The 21,455-nt window shown below is 54.9% G+C and overlaps 2 protein-coding genes across 10 annotated transcripts; both read right to left on the bottom strand.

Annotated features, from left to right (window-relative positions):
- Positions 1 to 53: 53 nt before the first annotated feature.
- On the bottom strand, positions 54 to 3,718 carry SCRN2 (secernin 2). 9 transcript variants are annotated; one of them, XM_063598963.1, is made up of 8 exons: positions 3,571 to 3,718; positions 3,033 to 3,206; positions 2,554 to 2,735; positions 1,807 to 2,006; positions 1,154 to 1,369; positions 894 to 1,059; positions 633 to 813; positions 54 to 410 (listed from the first exon to the last, which is right to left on the bottom strand). In XM_063598963.1, exons 2-8 carry the CDS (start codon positions 3,204 to 3,206, stop codon positions 207 to 209), a joined length of 1,323 nt encoding a protein of 440 aa, XP_063455033.1. In that variant the 5' UTR covers positions 3,571 to 3,718; the 3' UTR covers positions 54 to 206. The 9 variants fall into 9 exon arrangements, with proteins under 9 accessions (XP_063455033.1, XP_063455035.1, XP_063455036.1 ...); XM_063598965.1 differs by having other exon boundaries at positions 54 to 365; XM_063598966.1 differs by having other exon boundaries at positions 699 to 813.
- Positions 3,719 to 7,270: 3,552 nt separating this feature from the next.
- On the bottom strand, positions 7,271 to 10,846 carry SP6 (Sp6 transcription factor). Its single transcript, XM_055101378.3, has one exon. The coding sequence runs from the start codon at positions 10,787 to 10,789 to the stop codon at positions 9,659 to 9,661; it is 1,131 nt and encodes a 376-aa protein (XP_054957353.2). The 5' UTR covers positions 10,790 to 10,846; the 3' UTR covers positions 7,271 to 9,658.
- Positions 10,847 to 21,455: the final 10,609 nt, after the last annotated feature.

Below are 21,455 nucleotides of genomic sequence, written 5' to 3'. Positions count from 1 at the left end.
GCCTCACTTGGCTCTCCCACCCCCACTGGTCCTGGGATAAAGTTCACTGAAGAGAAAATAACGCACATTTATTAAGGCAAAGGCCAAGCTGGCCGCTCAGAACATGGCCAAGGAGCGTGAAGGGATTGCTCCAACTTCACCACCACTCGGGGCACCCAGGCCCCAGGGGTCCTGGGTCCACCCCAGGCCAGCAGAAGCTATGAAGCTTACGCATAAGCCTGGCTCTCCCTCTTCACGAAGGCCTGGAAGAGGCTGCCCAGCTCCCAGAGGGGTGGGGTCCACTCGCCGGCCAGCAGCCCCTGTGTGGCCTCGAGGCCTTCCTGCTCCAGATCCCGCTGTTTCTGCTGGAGCTGCTGCCCCCGATCCTGCCCCAAGGGAAAGCTGAGATGAGTCTGTCCGGGACAGGCTTCCTGCCAGGTGAAGGGGGGACTGTGTACCACCTCACACAAGCAGGAGAAAGGAGAGACCCCCCGACATTCCCCAAAGGCAGTTGCTGGCTTTGAAGGGAGGAACTGCTCTCCCCAGCTCTGAAATCTCTTCCACTCCCAAGTTCCTTCATATTTCCAGAGTCCCACTGGGAGTGGGGGAGGTCTATCATCCCCTCAAGGTAGCCCCTACTCCCTGGGGGATACCTGATCTCTCTCCATCAGCCCCAGGGCTGCCTGGTGTCCACGGTACAGGGTATGCCGACGATCTACCTGAGTCTGGAATCGGGGCAGGGTCCGAACAGGGTCTTGTGCTCCAAAAGTGGGGGACAGCACCTGGGGGGCCTGGGCCACCCCCACCCCGAAGATGAAAGGTTTGAACACAGACCTAGAGGGGCACAGATGGAAGGACGGAGATATATCAGATCCTCTCTTCTCCCCAGCCTTCCCCACCCTCATTCTTCCCACCTGGATGGGTCTGGCGTGGCGGTAAGAAAGTGCACGCAGGGCTGCGTGGGATCCTGGGGCAGGACAGACACCATGCTGGCCGTGGTGCGAAAGCCTCCCGAGTCCATACAGATACCACTCTCCTTGTCTCTGAGGATGCCCATCATCACCTCTGCCGTGATGCCCCCTGCCAAGGAGTAGAGGGGGAAGCTGTGGGAGGGGAGAGTGGCTGGCACTGCTGTGGCCCTCCTGGCCCCCGGCCCCCTCCACCGTTCACTAACCTTGCCATTGCCGCAGCAGCTCCCGCCCTGCCTGGAAGCGGGCCTTGGCAGCCTCCATGCGCACAGGCTGCTGGGTCAGGGAGAAGATCTGAGCAAAGTCAAAGGCACCCTGCCCATCCCACCAGCCCTTGGCCTGGGCATGAGTCCGCAGCTCCGGGTGTTGGGCCGAGATGTCCGTGCCAATGCTCAGCTGGTTGGAGATGTTGCGGGCCCCCTCTGTGGAGGAGATGGGGGAGTGGTTCATTTACCATTGAGCATCTATTCTATGCCAGGCACTGGGCGAGGTGCTGAGAACATGGTGGAGAAGAGAACTACCTACCCTCATGGAGCCTACGTTGTGGTGGGGGAGGCAGACAAAATAATCACAGAGATAAACGTAAGCATGCAACTGTGTTGAATGCGATGAAAAAGAAGTACCTGCTTGCATATAAGCAGGAAACCTGACCACCCAGGGAAGTCCAGGAAGGCTTCCCAGAGGAAGCAACAGGCTGTAGCACACGGAAGACTTAACCAAGTGAAGGGGAGGAGAATTCCCAAGTGGGCTCATCTCCCATCTCCCTGGATGTCCCGACAGGCTTGCACCTGGATCGGGCCCCTCCCTGCCCCTACCATCTCTCCCACTTCCCAAAGCTGGGAGAAAGGGAACACCTCACCCTGGATCCTCTGTGCAGCCCAGAGCCTCCCAGCTGTCTCCAGCACCCACGCCTCAGTGCGGTCAGCCAGCAGGAAGGTGCTATGGTAGGAGAATGGCGCAGCATCCTCCAGGCAGCCGCCCCCCTGCCCATAGTGCTCCAGTAACCCTGTGATCACATGCAAGGCCTCCTGGGCAGAGCTGCTCCGTTCCAAAGCCAGCCTGGCAAGAGAGAGGGCCAAGGGACAGAAGGGTGACAGAGGGATCAATGGCTGGTGGCAGAAGCTCCAGGGGACAGAAGAGGCCCGGAGAGGTTTGGTGATAGGCCCAAGTCACACAGCAAATCTGCTGGCACTGATCGTATCAAATGCAATTATGCCAGTGGCCTTCAATGCTCTGGTTCCATGTGCTATGCTTTGAGGGTTCCATGAAAAGGCCTGAAACACAGTTTCAGAGAGAGAAGTGTCCTGAGCCCCTAACCTCTCTCCACCCAGAGCTGCTCCATCCACTATTACTGGTTTTATAAATTGGGACTCTATGTAAGATTTCAACTGAAAATAAATAAATAACCACTGCTCTATTTCTGGGCCAGGAGAGGCCCAAAGGTGGCTGCTGCTGCAGCCTTCTTCACGAAGGCACAAGGGCAAAGTCTGCAGAGAGGAGGAGGCCCCTGTGAACCAGGCTGGGGGAGGGATGGATGGGCCCAGGTCAAAACTCAGCCCCTAGTTTTCTGGTGTGTCAGGCAGATGAGGAAGGGCAGGGTCTGCACCTGAGTAGGTCCATGCCCAGCAGGGCTTCCCCCTCCCCAACTGGCTCCTTCGTCCACACAGCCTCGTTGCCAATGCAGACACCATGCTCGTTGGCGCCCATCTCAGCCCCCCATAGCCAAGAAGGACGGCTCAGAATCACAGCGTGCGTCTTCGACACCTGTTCCACTTCAATGTAGGTGCACTGGAGGTGAGGGAGGAGAAAGGAAGCGTCCACTCATAGAGGGGCGGCCCCTCGAGTGTGGCACTCTGCCAATTACCTTATAGATCCCTTTGAGGAAGGTCTCATTCCCATTTTACAGAAGAGGAAACTGAGGTAGACTGAGGCTACATAATGGGCTCAGGTCCAGGTTGGTAGACCTAAAGCTCATGCTCTTCCACTACTTCTGGCAGCCTCCCAGGTGTGGGGAGCAGGGATGAAGGTCTTAAAAGAATGCAGAGATCTGCCACACCTCCCAGCACCCCATAAAGTCTAACCCACCTGGAGCCGGCTCCCAGGAGTGTGAGTGCCTGCGGGGACAAACACCACCTCCTGCACCTCGTCCCGGGGTCGGTCCGAGTTCTTGGCAAAGATCACAGCCGGGATGGCTGAGGCCGGGGGCACGGAGACAAAGCAGTCGCAGGAACATGGGGAGTCAGGGCTCGACGATGCCATCTGGGGAGAGGCGGGCCTCTCCATAACCCTGGCCACGGCTCGGCCCCGAGGAGCAGCCTACCCCCACACGTGTAAAAGACGCGCAAGGAAGACACCGCCGTGGCTCCTGGACGCTCGGCGCACACACCATGCACAGGTGTGCGGGAACGGAGGTGCCCACCCTCTCCCCAGGCTCCAGGCTTGGGAGTCCGCAGGCGGGCACTCCGGGGGTCCCGCCCCCACTGGGAGTCCCGGCCCTTCGGAGCAGTCGTGGGACCGTCCCCCTCGCTACCCCACCAAGAGTCCTGCGGCCCTGCGCATGCCCAGATACCCGACCCTCTTCTGTCCAACCCTTCTCTCACCCCCAGTACTGTATTCCCCTCACCCTCTCTCCCTCCAAGACCCCAGCTCGGTCCCGGGTGCCACCTCCTCCGCTTCTGGCCAGGGCCGCCCCATTGGGCGGAGACTCTCAGGTGACCTGGAAGGCCTTCGGCCTCGGGGTCGGAGCCGGAACGGAGCCTGCAGCTCCGCCGTTTTCCACCAGGGCGCGCGCCTGCACCACTTCCCGGAGCAGAGCGGCCTTGCGAGTCCCACCTGGCTCCCTGTCCTACCTACCCAGGCGCCCATTTGAGGCCTGACAAAGGCTGCTAACCCCACGGAGTCACTGCGGGGAGCTGGAGCTGGGGGTGGAAAGGATCCCGCGTGAAAAGGGAGACTTTGTCAGAGAAAGGGGACTGCTGGGACATCTGGAGATTAAGGAAGAACCTCAGATACTTGAGTCCTGGTTTGAATCCCAGAGGCGCAATCCCAGGCTGGAGGCGCCCAGGGGAATAAGATACAGAATACGAGAGTGGTGGAGGCTGGGTGCGGGGGGGCTCGCACCTGTAATCCCAGCACTCTGGGAGGCGGTGGTGGGAGGATCACTTGAACCCAGGAGTTCAACACCAGCCTGGGTAACACAGCAAGACCTCGCCTCTACAGAAAATATTTTAAAATTAGCTGGGCGTGGTGGTGCGTGCCTAGCTGCTCTGAAGGCTGAGGTGGGAGGATCTCTTGAGCCAGAGAGATTGAGGCTGCAGTGAGCCAAGATCACACCGCTGTACTCCAGCCGCGGTGACAGAGCAAGACCCTGTCTCTTAAAATAAATAAATAAGGGAAAGTGTGCACAAAACCCATCTGATCCCAGAGGACCTATCTGTCTGATAGTGCTCAAACCCATAGGAAGATCGCTTTAAAAGGAAATTTAGAACTTTCTAGTTCAAAGATTTGGTGCCTTTACCTGTAGTGAAACTGAAACCACAAAGAAGTCTTGGCCAAAGGTGACACACAGTCATGTGGAGGTACACTCTGATCCCAAATGTTTTGATTTTCAGTTCATTTTTCTCTACAAACCGTCTCTCCATAGCCATCATTAAGACAAATGCATCTTACACCCTTTTGCTCTGTGGAGCCCTCCAGAATGGAGAGAGGGGAGATGCTGTAGGTTATCTGCTTCCAGGGGTTGCACTGAATCTATAGATGGCTTTGAGTAGTATGCACATTTTAGCAACAGTAATTCTTCCAATCCGTGAGCACGAAATATCTTTCCATGTCTTTGTGTCTTCTTCAGTTTCTTTCATCAATATCTTATTTTCAGAGTACAGATCTTTCACCTCTTTGGTTAAATTTATTCCTAAATATTTTATTATTTTGATAGCTATTGTAAATGGGACTATCTTCTTGATTTCTTTTTTGTATAGTTTGTTATTAGTGTATAGGAACACTATTGACTTTTGTACATTGACCTTGTATCCTCTGACTTTACTGTATTTGCTTGACAATTCTAACAGTGGGCCGGGTGTGGTGGCTCATGCCTGTAATCCTAGCACTTTGGGAGGCTGAGGTGGGCGGATCCCCTGAGGTCGGGAGTTCGAGACCAGCCTGGCTCACATGGAGAAACCCCATCTCTACTAAAAATACAAAATTAGCCAGGCGTGGTGGCACATGCCTGCAATCCCAGCTACTTGGGAAGACTGAGGCAGGAGAATCGATTGAACCTGGGAGGCGGAGGTTGCAGTGAGCTGAGATCGCGCCATTGCACTCCAGCCTGGGCAACAAGAGCAAAACTCCGTCTCAAAAAAAAAAAAAAAAAAAAAAAAAAAGAAAGAAAGAAAGAAAACAATTCTAACAGTGTTTTAGTGGAGTTTGGCCTTCTTTCAAGCCTACTCTGCTAGGGTGCTGGCGGTCAGTCACGCTAGGATTAATGGGAAGGTGAAGGCTGTTTCTGATACAGTGTCGGGGAGGGGTTGTGAGGTTGCCAATTAATGTCATTCCAGAAGCAAACATCGAAGCTGTGTGCTGAGAAATCTGGGCACCTGAAGCAGCTTGCAGGAAGGCGGGTTCATCTCCTGCAGTTCCCCGGCTTCCCACTGTGGGGCGGAAACAGGCAGGAGGAGAGGCAGAGAGAGGCCACAGCGCACCCCCAGGTTGCAGTTCCCAGGCTGTCTTCTCTGTCACTTTCTCATTTCTTATTTCATTCACCCACCCTAGAGGTTAGGAGTAGATTCTACTTCCACTTCCCAGGAGAGGAACCCAGAGAGCCAGCCCAGATGTTCTGATTTCCCTAACCCCTTCCTTGGCCCTCCATGATCCTCCTGCCAGGCACCCCATCTGAGGGGGGTCAGAGGTGGCTTTGGGTTCCGTCGTGGGGGGGATGGGGGGCAGGCCAGCCAGGCAGCATTTCCAGCAAGGAAGCAAGTGTCAGAGCCCCACCAAAGGCCCCTGCTAAGAATGCAGGTCAGCGGGAGGAGCTGCATGGGGAGGAGGGGTGGCCCCAGCCCTGCCCAGACAGGCCCAGCCGGCCGCACAGCTGCCCTCCTGTCCCTGGGGGCAGCGATGGGGGTAAAGGAGGAGGGGACTCACCAAGTTCCTGGGGTCTAACTCCCCTAGAACCAGGAAGACAAAAGAGGCACCTGGAGGAGTGGGGCTGGCATAAGGTCTTGGGAAAACACTCCTGTCCTTCCTCCTCCCAGCCTTCTAAATCTAGCAGCAGGTGGAAACAAAACAATTGGCCCCAAACCAGTCTGGTTTCCTCTACAACCCCTAAATCATTCATTCTGATGCCCCTATCCTAAGGTAGCCATAAACATTGTGACCCCAGGATCCCAAATTAAGTTATGGGATGGGCCAGCCTGAGTACCAGATTTGGCTTCGAGAAATTGGGTTAGGGTTAGAGTGGTGGATCTAGAAATCCCACTAGGGGAAAATAATACTTTTGGCAAAAAGGTAGAATGAGGTGAAAGAACACAGTAACCCCCGCCCCCCAGCCCCCTTAGAGCCCAAAACCTATCTTCTGTCAACCTTCCTGGCTTTGGGGCTCTGGAATCATGAGGCTTTCTACTCATTTGATGTGAATTAGGCACCAACTTTGTATCAAGCACTGGGAGGCCTGGGAAGATGTGTACAGATAGATATTTCTGCATATCTCTGGGGGCGGGTGCACGTGGGTCCAGTGCGGGTATGTTTGTGTGCCTTGTGGTTGTGTAACCATGGTGGGTCTCTAGCTGTGAGCTACAGTAGGAGCCTTTCCCTCATACTTTCCAGCTGGGCGGGAGCCCATCAGATAGCTCGGCTGCCTTTCATCGCCTTGTCCCTGATAAGGATCATCCTGGGTGAAGTAATCACTGCCAGTCACCCCCAGCTCAGTCACAGGCAGGGGATGGACTGACATGCACCCTCCATGGGGATGGAGTGAGGGAGCCAGTGCCTGGGAAAGAGGGAACCAGTGTTCTTAGCAGGGGAAGGGAAAGAAGGGGCTTGTATGTGGAAGAGGAAAGAGATATCTAGAAACTTCTCATAACCACAGGTATGAGACCAGGGAGGGACAGCCCGGGTATCAACCCAGAGGAAGAACCTCCCTCCTTCTGTACCAGCCACCTCTGGGGCAGGATCAGACCCCAGCTCCAACCCAACTCAATAGACATGAGGCTTTCCAAGGGGCTGCAGGATCACTGGGAAGCATCCACCCCACTCTGTGGCCCAGACCTGGTCCTCACTGCTGAGGGACACTGAGTCAAAAAGGAAACAGAGCTGGAACACAAAGGAAGCATGATGTAGTTGATGACTTTATTGCATAAAAAACACAGGCTGTTTCTCCCTCCTCCTACCCCCTCAAAGTGAGTTCACAGCAGTTAAAGAAAAAATAAATTCCTACATTTTTCCTCTAGGGGGACTGCCTAGAAAGACAGGCAGCCAAGCAGCCTAGATCTATAAAAGAGGGGAGCAGAAGAAAACCTATCCAAAGCCTCTACCAGCATACCTCAGAGCTTGGGGCTTCCATTGGGGGGAGCATCTATGTCCACCACCAACACCCATTTGGGAGTTCCCCTTAGGATGGCCACTGGAAAAGGCTGTCTTGGCACAGGGAGGGGGTGGCTGGTTTCGATGGGTGGAGGAGAAAGGCATCTTACACCCACAGTGCCCTTCCTCTCTCCCCCTCTCCACCTGGCCAGGCAACTTGCGGGCACTGCCAACTCTCCTCCTGCCCCCAACCCTCTCAGCAAGGAAGGGGATCTCTGGTTGGGTCAGCAGGAGGTAGGGAAAAGAGAAAGAAAGAAAGAACATTACTTCTTAAACTACCCCAGGCCAATGAGTTCCTCGGGAAGGTCATCCTGTCCCTTTTAAGGAGGGCCCCTTTGTATACAAACACATATTCCCACCCAGATCCCAGCCCCCACTTCCCATATAGCTCCCAGACCTTGGCTGGGCTCCAGCATCTACAAGGGAGGAAGAGATGCTGGGCCCAGATCCCAGGATCTTGGACATGGTGAATAAGATGGGGTCTCCCTGGCTAGAGACCCCAGGCTCAGTAGAGAAACACACATACATGCACACAGGTACACACAACATGCACACACATAACCTAATATTAAATAAAATACCCTTTGCTTATAACTTAAAAATCAATACACAGCTAATCTCTGCAGAGGGCTCCGGGTGAAGAAAGGGAGCAAGGGGAAGGGGGAGGGGTGTCAGAGGGACTGTAAGGCCCCTCTCTCGAGTGTGGGAAAGCCCTCCGGCTGCAAGGGCTGTGGCCTGTCAGACCCTTCCTCATATCAGCTTCTTGCCCCTCTGCCTGGCTCAGCTTCTGCTGGGCTTCTCCCCTCCGTCCCTTCCTCTCTCCCCCACCCCATGATCAGAATCAAAATGTGTTTCTAGCATCTAAAGGAGAAGGGAGTGGGGACAGCTTCCTGGATGTCACCTCAGAAGGCAGAACCCCTTCCAGTGGGAGAACAACTCTTTCCTCTCCCTTCCCCTGTGAGATGAGGGGGAGGAAGGAATCCCCTAATGAACACGCTATGGCAGGGGCAAGGGAAAAACAAGGGCCCAGCTAGAGAGACAGTGGGGTTTATTTTCCTGGTGACAGCTAAAGAGATGGTCAGGTAGGCTGCAGGCCTCCACTCTGAGTGGGAACCAGTGGAGGTCCCTCTGTTGAGACACCCCCAATCTGCCCTCAACCAGCCCAAGAAACCCTCTTCCTTCCATCCCTGAGGGGAAGGCAACTGGTGGGAACTACATGGATTCTACCGCTGGCTGCCTTGAAAACACACCTAGGGTAATAGATGGGGAATGTGAGACTACTGAACTTTATTTATCATAGACCAAGAATTAAGGGCTGAATCAGAGGTGGAGAGGGAAAGGGTTAGTTCCTTCCATACCCCACCAAATCCCTATCTCTCATTTTAGAAGGGGACTTCCCTACTCGCCCCCTACATCTAACTCTGTCCTTTATCGCCAGCCCTGGCTGGGAGGCTGTCAGGAATGGCAGCCCTCTTTCCCTCTTCCTTCATGGTTCCATCTGACTGGGTCTGAAAGGGTTAATAAGGAAGCTCATCAAAGGAGTTATTTTTACAGCAACAACCCTCCAAACCAGAGAGAGACACCCCTGCCAAGGGGGACCCCCAGGCTCCCCCATCCCATCTCGGCTCTCCCTCCGGAAACCCTAGGGGCAGAAGCACTTTAAGTGGGATGAAAGGGACCCCGCCGCAGGGCGGCTCCGGAGGCGCTTTTATGTCCTGGTTCCCAGGCGCTAAGGACGTGTCCAGACAGCCACCACCAGCGCCCCGGGCCGGCCCCACTTCTCTCTGCTCCGGGGACTGGGACTTGCTGTCTCCTCTAGCCTGTCCCCGCCAGCCAGCCGCGGTACGGGTGTCCCACCCCAACCCCCCAGCCCAGGGGCGAGGGAAACTGTGAGGCAGGGGAGAACAGAGGGGCATTGCGCAGCTCCTACCGGCCCAGTCAAATTCATCCTGCCTAGTAGCCCCAGAGACTAAGAACCCCTAGCGCCCCATCTCCCTGTCCCTGCACCACTTTTCCTCCTCCCTGAATAAATACGCACCTTCCCCTCTTCCTCAAGCCACCCCCAAGGACGTCGGACCTGGGGGCTCGCATCCAGTGCCCCCCGGGAGACCCGCAGGGAGGCGGCACCGAGGAGATCAGTTGGAGGGAGCCACGCTGCCCTCGGCCTCGCGTTTGCCTTTGCCCCCGGGGGGCTCCACTGCGCCGCCGGCCTTGCCCTCTCCCGAGGCCGCCCCAGCCGCCTCCTCCTTGGCGCCCTCGTGGGTTTTCATGTGCTTGGCCAGGTGGTCGCTGCGCATGAAGACGCGGCTGCAGACTGCACAGGGGAACTTCTTGGTGCCGGTGTGGGTCTGGAGGTGGCGCTGCAGCTCGTCCGAGCGCGTGAAGCGCTTGCCGCAGAAGAGCCAGTTGCACACGAAGGGACGGTCGCCGCTGTGCCAGCGCAGGTGCGCCTTCAGGTGCGACGTCTTGGCGTAGGCTTTCCCGCAGCCCGGGATGTGGCAGTTGTGCAAATGCTTCTTCTTGCCCCCATCGGGCCCACACGGAGCCCCCAGTCGCTCCGCCTCCAGACAGTTGGGGCAGCGACAGACGGTCTGGCCTGAGCTGCGGGGCACCGACCGCCGGGAGCCTTTGGGACGCGCCGCCCCGTCCAGGCTGGAATCCAGCCCTTGAGACTCCGGGGCGGCTACTTCCAAGGCCTTAGCCCCGTCGGGCGGCCCTAGGAGATGCTGCCCTCCGGCAGCTGGAAGGAGGTGGTGCGCATGCGGGTGGGGTGGCGGGGCACAAAGCTGGTGGTCTCCGACGTAGCCCCCCAAGCCCGCCTGAAGCGCCCCCGGGTGGCCAGGTGAGGTCAGCGCGCCCTGAGTGTGGGGGAGGTCCATCCAGCTGGTGCCCGGATGAAGGTCCCACCACGAGCCATCCTCCGCGCCTGGGTGAGTCGGCCTGAACCACGATTCATAATGGTGTGACATGTCCGGCTGCAGGAGCTTGGAAAAGGGGCCCGGGGCCAAGGGACTGTCGCTTTCCAGGTCCTCGCAGGTTACCCGCGAGGAGGCCCCTGGCAGCTCATAGCCCTGCGAGAAGTCCACCTCCGGGCCCAGCGGGAGGCTCTGCAGCTCTCCAGGCTGCAGCGGGGAGGGGTAGTCCCCGGCCTCAGGGCTCGTGTGGCCCTGGTAAGTTTGGAGAGGCTGCAGGTCGAGGCGCGGCGGGGAGGCGTGCGGCGCTTCCGTGTGCTGGCTGCCCAGAGAGCCGCAGACAGCGGTTAGCATTGCCGGGATCCGGGGTGGGGTGAGGGCAGGGACGGTCAGGGGCACCTCAGACGGGACCTAAAGGAGGCGAAGAAGCAGAAAAGTAAGGGAAATAACCAGCTCACTTTCCCTCCTAACCCAGGTCCTCTTCTCTGGCCCCAGGTGTAAAAGAAGGATGCACCTCTGAACGAGGACTAGAGATGAGTTTAGAGAATTCGGGAGTGCGAGGAAGGGTCCAAGATGTGAGGTTCTCATCCAAGCACAGAGGATGATGGAGGTCTACCTTCCTCTGGGTGATCCCTGCCGTATGACCCAGCTCATCCCTAGAGTTGGGCCACTCCCAGGATGGTAGGTCAGATACACCTACAGCACAGTGCTAGAACCATCCCCACCCCAGCTGCCCAGGCCAGCACAAGGGGCAGTGGCATTTTCCCCCTGCAGACCTGCTGTCAGCCCAAATGGAGGATCTAGACCCATCTCAGCTTCCCCAGTTTAACTCAGGATACAGATGGGAGAGGGGATGGTCTATTTCTGAAACCCAAAGCTTCAGGTGACCTGCCCCTCATAAAGCCCCAAACGGGTCCTGAGTCTTTGAAAGAGTTCTCATGCCATTCCCAAAGCATGTTCAGTAATGAAAAGCATTTCACTGTCTACGCTGCTCCCCGCCTGGCCTGGTCACATCGGGCCCACTAAACCGACTCACATGCCCCCACCCCCTTCCCTCAAGCAGGGACTTCACCTCCCTGGGGAGCAGCTCTCTGGCCACCAAATACCCCCGGAATCTGGGAGATACCCCCACCAGAGAAAACCAAATTTCCATCCCTCTCGTGACTCATACCAGTGCCAGGCAACTCTCTGACTGCTACCCATCTTCCTCTCCATGCTAGGGGAGGCCCAGATATAAAGTTGGGAGGGAATGGCTTCCCCAGAGAAGAGCTTGACAGCAAGCTCTGGAAGATACAATTGCACCCCTTTAAGTGATACAAGGTCAGAGTGCAGGAAGAGGAGGGCAACAAGAGAAGTCATAACCACAGAACTTAAGAGCAAGAATTGCCCAAAAAGATGACATAAGTGAGTGCATCCTAGGCATGGATCATTTTTCAGAAGCTCTCCCCCACCACCAGAAGATTCTTATATGCAGCAAATGTTGAGAACCACTGCTCCAGGCCAATCTTCTTATTTTGAAGAGAAGGAAGCAGACTGAATGACTTGGCACAGTGACTTGGACAAGGATGTTCATTTATTCATTCAATAAACCAGGTCTCCTAACTCCTGGACTCTCAGTCTGTTACTTTCTGTAAACCAGTCTTTCTGTAGACCCTTAGAACGCTAAAGACCCCCAACGCTTTCTCAATCACATATCTGTGGCTTGAAGTTCACTCTTTTCTCACCACCTCTCCCTAAGGCCTGGAAGCCCTGGTGCCTCAGCTGGGCAGGTTTGTGTGCCTGGGTCTTCTCTACTGGTGGGGGAGGAGACCAGTGACTTAGGGCAGGATTGTTTCCTTCCTACAGCAGGGCTTAGCTGACCCTACCATCTTCTGCCTCTGGGACCAGGGAGGTGGCACTGATAGCCTGGGAGAGAGAGGGAGAGGAGGACGGGGGCACCTACTCAGGCTCCTGCTGCCTCACCACAAGACAAAAACAGGGTGAAGTTGCAGGAACGGAGCCCCAGGCCGGGGTGGGGCAGCACACAAGGGGCTGAGCGGGAGCTGTGAAGCCAGGGACCCTAACAGCTTTTGGTGCCTGGGAACTGCCCCAGGGGCTGGAGGATGGGAAGGCTAGGATAATCTGGGCTCCAGAGTGGCTTCTCCTGGCAGAGAGCTGGAGAGCCCAGGCCTGGGATGCAATGGCCTGCTACCAAGATTTCAGAAACCCAAAGCGGGGTGATTCTCAGGTTCTAAGACCCGTCCCACTGGGTGGAAAACTGCCCTGGAGCTGGCTCAGTCTAGCAGAAGATGCAAAACTAAGACCCAGGAGAATAGAGGAGGGGGCAGGTCTTGGGGGTGATATGGAGCCACCCTTAGGTGGCAACCCTTAGGTTGCCTCTATGGTCCTTGACCCACCTGCCCCAGACGGGCAGCGCTGTCCTGCCCCAGAGCTGAGAGGAAAGAAGGGAACAGGATTGAGTGCCAAGTATGTGTCCGGTTCACTTCCAGGCCTAGAAAGATTTCAGGAAAGGAGAGAGCACAGCGTACATCGCAGGCTTCTCGCTCCGCGAAGTGGGAAGGCAAGTCGGTGCACCCTTATGCCCCATTCGGCTCTGCCTCTCTGGATCACCGGCTAGTACTCCCAGTTCTCAATGTCCCGGTCCTCTGGTTGTCCCAGTCGCTCCAGTTGCCCCGGTTTCCAGCCTCCTCAGTCCCTCCAGTCTCTCCCGTCCGCCCAGTTTTCCCTCCATCGGGGTTCTAACCTCTCAGATCCTTTAGGACCACACCGCTCCCAAGGCCATAGGAGGCTGGGGCGCGTTCGGAGTGCGTTTTTTCGAGACAATCTCCGTAGCGCTCACCCCTGGCCACCCCGACCCGCGCTCCTACCTCGAGGCTGCGGCGGGCTCCGGGCACGGCTGGCTGGTGCGCTACAGACGGTCGCTCATGGGCCCTGTGCGCCGGCGAGCTCTCCAGCGGTGAGGGGCAGGAGCCCAGGGCGAGCCAGACCCAGCGGCTGGCGGCAGGCGGCAGGCGGCGGAGGTGAGCGCCGGCGAGAGGGCGGAGGACGGAGGGCGGGCAGGAGACAGCGAGCGAACAAGGCCAGCTCCGCCCGTGACTCACCCGCGCTCTCTGCCTTCATCCTCTCCCCAGCGCTGCTTTTTCCCCCGGACTCGCGGCCCCGCCCACCTCACCTGCGGCCGCCTTTAACCCTTGAGGGCTCGGCTGGACCGGAGGCCCAGCCAGGGCTGCGAGGAGGGGGCGGGCGGGAGTGGGAGAGGAAAGATAACTAGGGCGTGCGCCGCCCGCTCCCTCGCTCCTCCCTGGTCCCCTCCACTCCCAGGGAGAGGGGCCCGGGCGGGGTGATTCCCAGGTTCTAAGACCCGCCCCGCCGGGTGGAAAACTGCCCTGGAGCTGGCTCGGTCTAGCAGAGGACGCAGGACTAAGACCCAGGGGGTATGGATAAGGGGGCAGGTCCTGGGGGTGAGACAGAGCCACCCTTAGGCAGCAACCCTTAGGTTGCCTCGATGGCCCTTGACCCTCTCTGAACGGGCAGCCCTGCCCCGGAACTGGGAGGAAAGAAGGAAACAAGATTGAGCGCCAAGTATGTTTCCAGTTCGCCTCTAGGCCTAGGCCGTGTGAAATTTGTCTTGGCTGCCCTCCTTCGCCATTCCCCCGACCCCCGACCCCCGACCCCCGTCCCCTGCCCTGCCTCACCCCCCGCACCCCGCGCCGCTTCTCTCCACCACCACCCTTCCCCGTCCTTTTTTCCCTCTCCCTTTCGGGGTATCCCTCTCTGACCTTTCTGGGTGACCACCTCCTCTCCTCCCCTCTCCCAGCCTCTGCCCACCACCGGTCTCTTCTGCCCCCCTACTCCGGTCCCAGGTCCCAGCAGCTGTCACTTTGCTCCTCCCCTTAGGTAGCAACCCCAGTGCCTAAGAAATCCACCTCTCAAATTCGCCTCTCCTCGCCCTCCTGTCCTTCGGGAAATGCTCAGCCTACGCACACCCTCGCCCCCGAGCACCCGGTTCTGAAGAATGGGCAGGCGCCTGAATGGCCCTGGGAAGGGACACTTCTGGAAGGAATTGAGCTATCCCTTGCCACCATTCCTTCCTAATTCTCACCAGAATAACTAAACCCAAGGTTCTTAACTTTGGGGAGGGGTCTTGGATTCCTTTGAGAAAAATGCACATGCCCAGTGCAATATTCTGGTAAAATTTCAGCGCGCTCGCGGAGCTCATAAAAACTTCCCTCAAGATCTGGATGGGTCGACATTTCCGAGACCCGCCAAGCACCGGTGCGTAGGGAAGTTCCGTCCTCCACCCACGCATTCTTCTGCCTGGCCGCTGAAGTGGCCCCATGCTTCACTCCCATGCCGCAGTGTTGATCTCTCCATGTGACCCCTTTTTTCACAGGGCAATGCAGATGAATTTCCCTATTTCTTTCATTTTTCAGATTGGTCTCCTCTGTGCGCTTTGCCGTCGGCTTTTTAAAATTTCGTTTTCCTCTTTACAGTCGACTTCATACTTGAATTTAGGCTGATTTAATCTCGCCTCTACAGCCCCTATTCCCCCCCGCCATTGGTTTACCTGTCCTGCATGCCCGTTTGGGACACACTCAAACTGTAACTCAAAAACAGCTAAACTGAGTGCATAAGCGGGGTGAAAATCAATCCATGTGTGTATGCGTATGTGCATGGTACCCCTCAGACACACACACGTTCTTATCCAGAATCGATGTCGGATTCATCTGTGCATCTCCCTCTTTTCTAAGGCTCATTTCCCTCATCCGGACAACCTGGGTACACATTGGTAGGGTCTCCTGGGGGCTTAAAGAAATTGATATGCCTAAAAATGCTTAGCCTAAGGGGCCCCTGGTAAGCGCCGGGTAAATGGAAGATATCCTTGTTATAATTATTAAATAAGTCAGTTCCCAGTAAATATTGGTTGGATTAAGGTGTATACACAAAGACCTGTGGACTAGAAGTTGACGGATTTAAATTCTAGCCCCAGCCCTGCACTTGCTAAACTGACCCTGGCAGGTCAGGTGCCTCTAAGCCTCAGTTTCTTCCTTGGCGAAATGCTGTAAAAGCAGCCACCAAGCTAGAGAAGTGACAGGTATTTGGAAGCCGGAGGTGCCGCCTGACATCGGGGGATTGAGATTTCTGATCAGTCGGGGTTTGCTTTTTGCCTTCTTGTTACTTGGGTCTCTGGATGTGGATTCACAGGAACTGCTCTGGATCTTTGTGGCCATGGCTAAATTGACAATCAATCCTCTTCATCAACGCAGCTTTGTCTCCATCCATTCAGCCTACAAATCCTGGCCAGTTGGGTTTGTATCCTAGTTCACAGCTACCTCTGGAATGGAGTAGACACTCATCAGGTCCAAAACAGAGCCCCCAGTGGGGGACTCTGGTTCCTGATTTGACCTCTGGGCATTCCTGCCTCCTCCTCCAAGCTGCCTGCTGGTGCTGCATCTACTGTTCCTAAGGTGCTAAAGCCTGTGCAGGGGTCTGACTCTGGGTAGGGGACCAAGTTCCCCTCCCATTTATAGGCATCAGATTGCCTTCTCTTCCTGGCCCCTTCTGCCTTTTCCCTGGAAAGCAACAGGGATTCAGCCTGAGGATGGTAGACACTCCCTGCTACTTTCACTCTAGGCCCCCTTTAGCCCTGCCCCGATCCAACCAGACCTGTAGCCATCTGGAATTCCACCAGCAAAGACCCTCCATCTGCCTGCAGCTCATCAGCAGGAAATTCAACAACAATGCAGTTGTCTCTGGAAACTCCCAGCCATTCTGATTTCCTGCTCTGCCTAGGTTTCTGCTGCTCACTCAGGGTACTGGCACTATCTTTCCTCCAGTCCCCCTCTACTTGCAGTCCTCTGCTTCCAGCCCTTTTGGTTTCCCACTTGCTAAATGTTTTCCCACGGAATGACGGCGCATGGTCTGATGTTAACTTAATGAGCAAGGTCACCACAGCCTATTGCCCATATACTTATTGCTACTCAAAATTGAACAACACAGCCCATCACATCTCCTGTATAAACTGAGATCTGTCTTGGACTTGGGCCATTTCTGCTGCTCTTCCTCATTCTCTCAAATAAATAGTCAGATTTCCCCTGCAAGCGTCCAACCCCCATTCCTGCCACCCCTCTTCTTCTCAAGCTTCATCTATAGTCAGTGATCCACTTTGTACCTGGAGAAACCTCATTAGTCTCCGTGTTTATCACAAACAGCATTTATTTACTGAGCACCTACTATGTTCCAGATGCTTTACACAAATATCTCTAATTCTCATGGGCATGCAGCAAAGTAATTATTATTATTCCCATTGTACAGATGAGGAAGCCAAAGATCAAAGAAGTTAAATGATCTACCCAAGATTACAGAGTTGTTAAAAGACAGAAGAAGAAACTGAGTTCAGATCTCTCAGGTTCCAAAGCCTGTATTCTGCCTACTAGTCCATCTGGCCTCAATATGGCAGAATTGATGACCCTGGAAGTCTGGCTCCCCTAGAGCCTGAAGGCGGAGGAAACAGCATTCTTAAATGAATCCCTAGATCAAAGCCATCTCCTATCTTGAGTCTAATGGACAAACAGATCCCATCTTGAATTGCTGAGACAAGTCAGACTCTACACTTGTGATCCCTTCCAAACTTCAACTGTCCTGTAGAGATTGCACTATGAGAATATCAAAGCTGGTCTAGCCCCAAATTGTCTCGTCCAAGCCCTCGTTTTACTGGTAGGGAAACCAAACCCCAAAACAGGGACGTTAGTAGCAAGTTAGAAGCAGAGCTGGGACCAGACCAGAGTCTGGTCCTGTTTTCCTCTTCTCACTCACTCCTCTCCTCTATTTCCCACTCCCACCTCCGGGCTGCACTTCCAAGCCTGCAAGCTGATGACCCTGGATGCCAACATATTCCTTATTTCCCCTCCTCTCCCCACCATACTCTCCTGATTCTTAGAAAACCAGATAGAGCCTAAAGCTGGGGTCAAATAGTTTTCTTTCATTCATCCTTTATTTCATTCAACAAACACTTATCGAGGGTCTACTTAAGGCCAAGCACAATGCTGGACACTAATTTTATTATAAATTTCAAAATCCCTAGCTACCACCATCGCTTTTCAGTCTAGAAGATGAACCCACCTGAGGATAGTGCATCTGTATGTCGGTGTGTGTATATCTACAAATGTGTGTACATATTATGCCTGTGTGTACCTGTGGGCTTGAGTGTAGGGTGTCTTCTCTCCTCCACCGTAAATGCAGTTCCCCATAGGATGTGGATAGTGGTTTCTCCCTTACTATCCTTGCAGGTGTTCTGTCATTCAGGGCAGTGAGTGTGTGTGCCCTGTATTTCTATTAACATTTATTTGCCCTTCCTTTCTCTCGGAATAAAGTTCCCAGCTATGAATCCCTACCCCACTTCTCCACTGGGCTGACTACCCCAGCCCAGTCAAAAGACCTCCAAGGGATCCCTTTGGTTCTCCATGCAAACCCCACCAAGATCTCCCTCTTATCTCCCCCTTCCCAATTCAGAGAGAACCAGACCCTTCTCTATGACCCCCACTTTAGAGTGGAGACCTGATCCTCTTTGTGGAGGTCCCCTGTACTGGACAGGGAACAGCCTCTCTTACCAGTCCATGGAGCCCAGAGCTGGCGGCGGCAGTGAGGGCCAAGTGGCGGTGATAAAAGAGCCAGGCTTTATAAAGGAGGTGACAGGCAGTGCCAAAGGGGGAGGTGAAGGAGGGAGCAGGGATGCTGCCAAGTCCTCACGGCCTCGGAAGCTTTTAGGATAATCCAGGAAACAGTGGCCCCCAGCTCTCCTAGGGGAGTGGTAGGGGGTGAGATCTGAGTCCGTGAGGTCTGCCAGGAAAGGAGGATTTCAGCTGGGAGTGGGGGCTGGGGGCACTTCCTTCCTTCCGCAGAGTTGGCTGGGCAGTGGGAGAGGGACAAAGCAGTTCTTGCAGGATGGAGGAAATGACAGCATTGCTAGGGTGGAGAGCTGGGATGGCTGGAACTCTCCAAATTCCATCCCCTCTTCCTGAGTTTTCCTCCATGGACTTGGTAAGAAAGAAAGAAGTTCCATTTTTGAGACCTGAAAGGCTCATGCCCCCCACCAAACACACACACACCACACGTCTTCAAGTCAGTTCCTCCTTGCAGAGCTTCATGTCAGTGTTGTTGGCCTCTCTGAGCCACAATTTCTCTCGCTCCCTTTTCATCCTCTTTTTACATACTCACTTCCCAACTTGGATCCCCCAAGAGGACCCAGTGTAATCTATCTTTTGGACCTGGGATCTCTCATTGTCAAATGGGAAGGGAGGACCTTTTCCCTGACTTTGGATGGAGTGGGGAAGCTTAGGATGGACAAGAGGTCACCTAAGACCAGAAAGACCAGAGGCAGAGTCCAGCCAAGAACTGCTACAGACAGTTCAGGACTCCTGGAACTCCAGGAGGGTGAAGAGGGTAGGCAGGTGGCCTGGAAAAGGGAGAAGGGGCCTGAAGGTGAATTTAGGGGGAGCCCCCAGATCTCTATTTATATGAGCCTAATTTTAGGGTGGTTGTAAGTTTAGGTATACTGGCTAACACAAACATGTCCCAGGGCAGAGATGGACAAAAGACCAGGAAGGAGAACGGAGATGAAACAGAAGAGTAAGACTTGTTTCCCAAAGCTCACTGAAGCTGTGAACTCTGACCCACATAGGAGAGTGGCCTGGGGACTTTTCACGGGATGACATCCTGTTTTTGACCACAGCCCAATGCCCTTGGCAGAGGACAGGAGCAGTTGTACCCCCTCTACACACACCAGCACCCAGTACCCCAAGACTTACATGCTACCTCCCTCCCAGGATGAGCCAGGGAGTCTTCACCCAAAACTCTTCTCCTGCTCCTCCCCTATACCCTCAGCAACCTCTAGACTGGGGATTCCCAGTCTCTTCATTAACTTTTCAGCAATTATCCCATAAAGGCCCTGACAGGTCCTTCCTCTCCCCATTTCAGAGATGAGAACACTGAGGCCCTGAAGAGGTAAAAGCTCAGCAGAAAGCCACCCATCAAGCAGGAGAGAATAGAGTATTAGAGGGCTTAGGAGGCAGAGCTGGACCTCTTTCTTCAATCTTAGGCAAAATTGGGAGGACAGGGCCAGCACAACCCCCTGGGGGAACCCAGGCGTCAGGACTGAGGCAGGCTCCAGGGAGGGGCTTCCCTGTCCCTCCCCACCTTCCAGCACAGAAAATCAGAGTGGGGAGGGGAAACAAGCTGAGGAGACCACACAGGTGGAGTAAATAATGTTAATACGGGAGCATTATCACTAGGGCATTTCCTCATGGATAAATGTCTCAAATACCAAAGGATGCCTCCAAATTATAGTTAATTACAGAGTTGATTTGCATAAATTATAAGGTGAGCATACAAATTCTTTCAATCGGTTCCATATGCTTAGGTAGCAGGTCCAGTCCAAAAGATGGGAGAATCTTGGGGTTGGGGGGGAGTTTGGGAGAGGAAAAAGACCCAGCCCTCAACCTGGACCTTCAGGCCCACACACCTTCCCCTGGCCTTTGGATCAGTCAGGGGTGTGTGTAGACCCTGCCTGGACAGCAATGAACGCAGCCAGCACCCTACTTGGCAGGAGACCCCCTTTCCTCCTCTATTCGCACCTCCAGACAATGTGTTTTCCCAACACCAGTGATGGGCGGGAGAGAGGAGCTGGGAAAGCTATGGGTGGGTGCCATGCGGCCTATAGCTTGGAGTGGGGGGCGGGACTGCAGAGTCCTGGCTTCTGGCCTTTGGAGCCAAAAGAGGGGAGGGGGCTGAGGAAGCTGAAGACCCAGTGGGGCTGAGGGTAGATTCAATTCAAGCCCCTTTCTCTTGATCTCAGCTCCCCTACCCGCCCCCTGGCCCCCACACGAGCCACCTCCCCCAACTCCAGCTCACTCCCAGCGCCAGCCCTCGGATCTCAGGTTTGATGTTGCCGCTGCCTGCACCTTCCAGGTGGCTCCTCAGCGGCTCAGACTCCCAGACTTTCGTCTCCAGTGCCTGGGCCTATTTCCTCTGCCCTCGCCTCTCGGTCTCCCACCTCCTCCTCCCGCCCCTAGCTGCTAAGACTCTACTTCCTTCTTCAGCTCTCTAATTTGTTCCTCCCTCCGGCCCCCATCCTCAGCCCCAGAGGCCCATCTCCTACTGTTCTTCCTTCCATCTTTCTCCTCCTTGCCCAGCCTCCCTCCCCTAAAGATCCCAGGGCTCCCCTACACTCAGCTGTCAACTTCCCTTTTCCCACCCACCAACTGCTTTCTGCTTTCCAAGCTACTCTTCCTCCCACCCCTAAGCTTGCTTACCTCACTGTCCCCCAAATCCTTACTGCATGTAGTTCTCTGATTTTTCTCAATATACCTGCTCCAAAGGCAGACACTACTGGATTCGCTTAGGCTGCAAGGGGGAGGCTGGGCTAAGTAAGATCTCCCAAGTGTGTGCAGGTGAGAGTTTACCTTCATCTTTTTATCTTAGGGCAGGCGAAAATGATGAAGAAAGAGCCTAAAATGGTGTCTGGTACTTAGCAAGTATCTTACAAATATTTGTTTAATTGACAAATGAGGTGGAAATGGGCACTGGTCTGTGGAAATTCTGTGGAAGTGTCAACTTGCTGACAAAAATTACTACTTGTCTCGATTAATTTTCAGGTCTCCTATGCCACTTCTGTACCCACCAACCTAAGCTTTCCTGCACCTAATTAATGACAGATTAAGCATTTTTTTTTTTTTTGAGACAGTCTCCCTCTATCACCCAGACTGGAGTGCAGTGGCGCTATCTTGGCTCACTGCAACCTCCGCCTCCTGGGTTCAAGTGATTCTCATGCCTCAACCTCCCAAGTAACTGGGATTACAGGCACCCACCATCATGCCTGGCTAATTTTTGTATTTTTGGTAGAGACGGAGTTTCACCACGTTGACCAGTCTCCTCTAGAACTCCTGGCCTCAGGTGATCCGCCTGCCTCAGCCTCCCAAAGTGCTGGGATTACAGGCGTGAGACATGATGCCTGGCCTAAACA

The sequence above is a fragment of the Pan paniscus genome, chromosome 19 (assembly GCF_029289425.2).
Source record: "Pan paniscus chromosome 19, NHGRI_mPanPan1-v2.0_pri, whole genome shotgun sequence".
Classification (NCBI taxonomy): Eukaryota; Metazoa; Chordata; class Mammalia; order Primates; family Hominidae; genus Pan; species Pan paniscus.
This window is presented reverse-complemented; position numbering and strand designations above follow the sequence as displayed.

Excerpts from the sequence above, each read along its gene's own strand:
- SCRN2 (XM_063598961.1), bottom strand. The coding sequence starts at position 3,230 with ATGGAGAGGCCCGCCTCTCCCCAGATGGCATCGTCGAGCCCTGACTCC. Across the intron at positions 1,370-1,806 it reads GGCTGCACAGAGGATCCAGG|AGGGGGCCCGCAACATCTCC; the intron begins GTGAGGTGTTCC and ends TCTCCTCCACAG. Across the intron at positions 411-632 it reads GGCTGATGGAGAGAGATCAG|GAAGCCTGTCCCGGACAGAC; the intron begins GTATCCCCCAGG and ends TTCACCTGGCAG.
- SP6 (XM_055101378.3), bottom strand. The coding sequence starts at position 10,789 with ATGCTAACCGCTGTCTGCGGCTCTCTGGGCAGCCAGCACACGGAAGCG.